The sequence below is a fragment of the Triticum dicoccoides genome, chromosome 6A (assembly GCF_002162155.2).
Source record: "Triticum dicoccoides isolate Atlit2015 ecotype Zavitan chromosome 6A, WEW_v2.0, whole genome shotgun sequence".
Lineage (NCBI taxonomy): Eukaryota > Viridiplantae > Streptophyta > Magnoliopsida > Poales > Poaceae > Triticum > Triticum dicoccoides.
The window spans coordinates 556209317-556212725 of NC_041390.1; the positions used below are offsets into that span (position 1 = coordinate 556209317).

Genomic DNA, 3409 nt, shown 5'->3' on the forward strand with positions numbered 1-3409 from the left:
ACTCACTTGATCTTCTTAAATAATGAAATAATCAATCTCCTAACTTCTATGTTTGTAGTCTACTGGTTCCTTCATTGCTGTTTCAAGATTTGCAAGTGCCACACCTCTCCCACCCTCTGTACTTAGCCGTGGTGTTGGCTGGCAGGTATGTGCTAACTTTGCATCCGCCACATGCCAGGCTTGACTAGATCAATCTCCAACTTTGAACTCACTCGATGCGTATGCAACTCTTCTTGCTACAGGGTGTTGGTATCCTTCTGGATGGGCTATTTGGAACTGGAAATGGATCTTCTGTATCGATGTAAGCATCATATAATTTATACTAATACCTAGGAATGCACCTTATTTCCATTTGATGCATCAACCACTATACGTATCAACGTTGTGCAACCATTATGCTTCTTTGCAGTGAAAATGCTGGGTTGCTAGCCTTGACACGTGTTGGTAGCCGAAGAGTAGTGCAAATATCAGCTGGTTTTATGATATTCTTCTCTATGCTTGGTAAGTTTGCTTCCTATGAATCTGGTATTTTGATTATTCTGTAGGTCAGTATAGGTAGCATATTTACTCAGATTTTGTACTTAATTTAGTAATTCCCAAATTGACCTGCTTATATGTCGTATGTTGCATCATTGTATTTCGTAGGCTGTTTATTTGGTGCAGTTCTGTAGCTTGTTATTTTGCTTCTAGTGTCTGGGCTGTACCGATGCATGTTTCATGCTTGATTAGAAGAGCTTCTGTGTATGTTGTGTGGAAACTGTGGAAATGTGAAGTGTGATAATGTGCCTTCTCACTTGCGTATTTTACTACCTGTTACCAGTGTAATATTGCTTATAATGCTTAGCACAATAACATATATTCAGAGCTGGTTGACATTACAATTTGCAGTTAACTTAGCTCTGACCTAGAACAATTGCCTGTGTCTTCCCAGGAAAATTTGGAGCTGTCTTTGCATCAATACCTGCACCCATCTTTGCAGCCCTCTACTGCGTCTTCTTTGCATACGTTGGTGGGTGAAAATCTTCAGATCACTCATTACGATTTCCATTTAAATTGCAAAAAAATTACTCCCTCCGATCCAAAATAATTGAACTAAAACCACGACACTTGGATCGGAGGGAGTACATATGAGAGAAAAAATGGTATTCTGATAGAAGCTCTGGATTAATCTGTTAACAGGTTCTGCTGGGCTTGGCTTCCTTCAGTTCTGCAATCTCAATAGCTTCAGGACAAAGTTCATCCTTGGGTTCTCTGTGTTCATGGGCTTTTCAGTTCCACAGTACTTCAACGAGTACACGTCCGTTGCGGGGTTCGGCCCTGTGCACACGCGTGCAAGATGGGTACGTAGCAGTGCAATCGATCACGCTTGCTTCCTCTGTGAACGGACACTGACCGTTTGTTTCATCTAACTTCCACAGTTCAACGACATGGTGAATGTGCTGTTCTCGTCCAAGGCTTTCGTTGGTGGCATTGTTGCATACGTGCTGGACAACACGCTACACAGGCATGACGGCGCTGTCAGGAAAGACCGCGGATACCACTGGTGGGACAAGTTCCGGTCGTACCGGACCGACACAAGGAGCGAGGAGTTCTACTCCCTGCCGTTCAACCTCAACAAGTTCTTCCCCTCGGTTTGAGCAAAGCTGTGATTAATGCAACAAGGCACTAAGGTTACCTGTACTATCTGCCTCCCCCCCAAGTTCTCTGAAAGTGCCAAACTGTTGGGCTGAACTGTCTTGCTGCAGGGAAATCCTATGCCCTTAATCAGGGTCCAAACCCTATGGTATAATCGGCGTTTCGGTGTCTCGCTAGAACTATGTTCCGCTATGTTAGGTTACCGCTGTATATTTGATACCCTATTCGGGGCAATGACTAGGAAGTTTTGCTACTCATTTGCATATGGGAAGGGTGCGTTAGTTCTTAGTTCTTACCTCTAGTAGTTTATCTCATTCTGAGACGTGGTCACTCTATTGACAGCCATTGTGGCGCTACTACTTAGCAGTGAAGCTATGATCTGTATGTTGTAGGTTTTAGCAGAACAATCGAATGGTATTCTACCTGTTATGCTATGTATCTGTGGAATTGCGGTATGACACTAATAGTAATGTTGTCGGGCGGTGACGGAATGGCGGTCGTTATGGATGATTAATTAATTTTCCTACCACAGCATGTTTGCAGCTATACTTACACTTGAATATTTCGGAAGATATATGAAGTTCTGAATGTTTCTTCTGGCATACTACAGCTCTTTTCCATGTCGTTTCTTCTCTATATCTTCTGGATGGATTTTTTAGGGTATATATTTGTTCTGAATACTGCGAGCTGATACTGACAGAGCGCGTGGAACTCTAGTCGCCTTCCACTCTCCCAAGTAAAATAAATAAATGAAACCTCTCAGTAAATTTGAGATGTGGATTTTATCTACTTTTATTCAGTTTGTCAAAGTTCGATGGGGACCGCCTGTTTGTGAACATCTTCTATACCACTAGAGGCAAACATTCGCTTTGTCGCGCTGTTTTTCATTCATTTGTGGATTAACACTTTTTTCTCTAGCAGATTATTACGGTTGGTTGTTACCTTTTGATTTTATCTATGTTGGCTTGGATTTTAATGATGTTATGGAGTATTTTTTCGTCAGTCGTATATCATGTTGGATTGTTGTTGAAGATGATATTTATTCCGAGAGAAAAGTGGATTTGTTAAATGCGTGGATGGGAGGTTCTTACAGTTTCAACTCTAGTATCCACCGGTAGTGGTTGTGTGAGCCCTTGGGTGTTCTTATTCTATGTTGAAACCATGGAATTGCTGCCATAACCTTTACGTAGGTCGGCCCACGAAGTTCTCGCTTGCTCAGCCCGGCTCCCTAACTCCACTCGCTCTTTTAGCCATTTTTTTCTGCCACTCCATTGCTAATCTACCAATGTAAAATGTGAATTATTGAGAAAAAAATATCATGAATTTACATTTTTTCGTGGATTTCAAATCATGTTTACAAATTTGAAAAGGGGTTTTAAAATTTAAAAAATTCATGGACTTTAGAAATGTTCATGAAATTTTAAAATGTTCATAAGTTTTCTTAAATCTTACGACTTTCATAAATATTTATGGACTAACATGTGAAAAGTAATTTTGAGAGATAAAAAGAGAAGAAAAAAGAAATAAAAAACCAAAAGAAAAACTAATAAAATCGGTGAAAATACGGAAAATAAAGAAAACTAATAATATGAAAGAAAGGAAGAACAAACAAAAAAATCAGAAAAGAAGGGGAAAAACTACTAAAGCTGTTTAAAATGCAGAAAACAAAAAAAATCTAAGCCATACCTTTCAAAACGAGAAAAAATGGCTGGCTCATCGGCACACACCATTACACGCGGAGGCCGTAGTGTCTCCCACAACCCCCAATACACTA

General features: G+C 40.3%; 1 protein-coding gene across 1 annotated transcript in view; it reads left to right on the forward strand.

Moving 5' to 3' along the window:
• Nucleotides 1-2121, forward strand: part of LOC119317882 (nucleobase-ascorbate transporter 6-like) — a 6451-nt gene extending 4330 nt beyond the window's left edge. Inside the window, exons 9-14 of the mRNA XM_037592384.1 lie at nucleotides 59-145; nucleotides 243-301; nucleotides 410-501; nucleotides 932-1009; nucleotides 1180-1340; nucleotides 1419-2121. Of these exons, the coding sequence (XP_037448281.1) occupies nucleotides 59-145; nucleotides 243-301; nucleotides 410-501; nucleotides 932-1009; nucleotides 1180-1340; nucleotides 1419-1637 (696 nt within the window). The 3' untranslated portion in view covers nucleotides 1638-2121. The remainder of the gene's footprint in view (nucleotides 1-58; nucleotides 146-242; nucleotides 302-409; nucleotides 502-931; nucleotides 1010-1179; nucleotides 1341-1418) is intronic.
• The last annotated feature ends 1288 nt before the right edge of the window (nucleotides 2122-3409 follow it).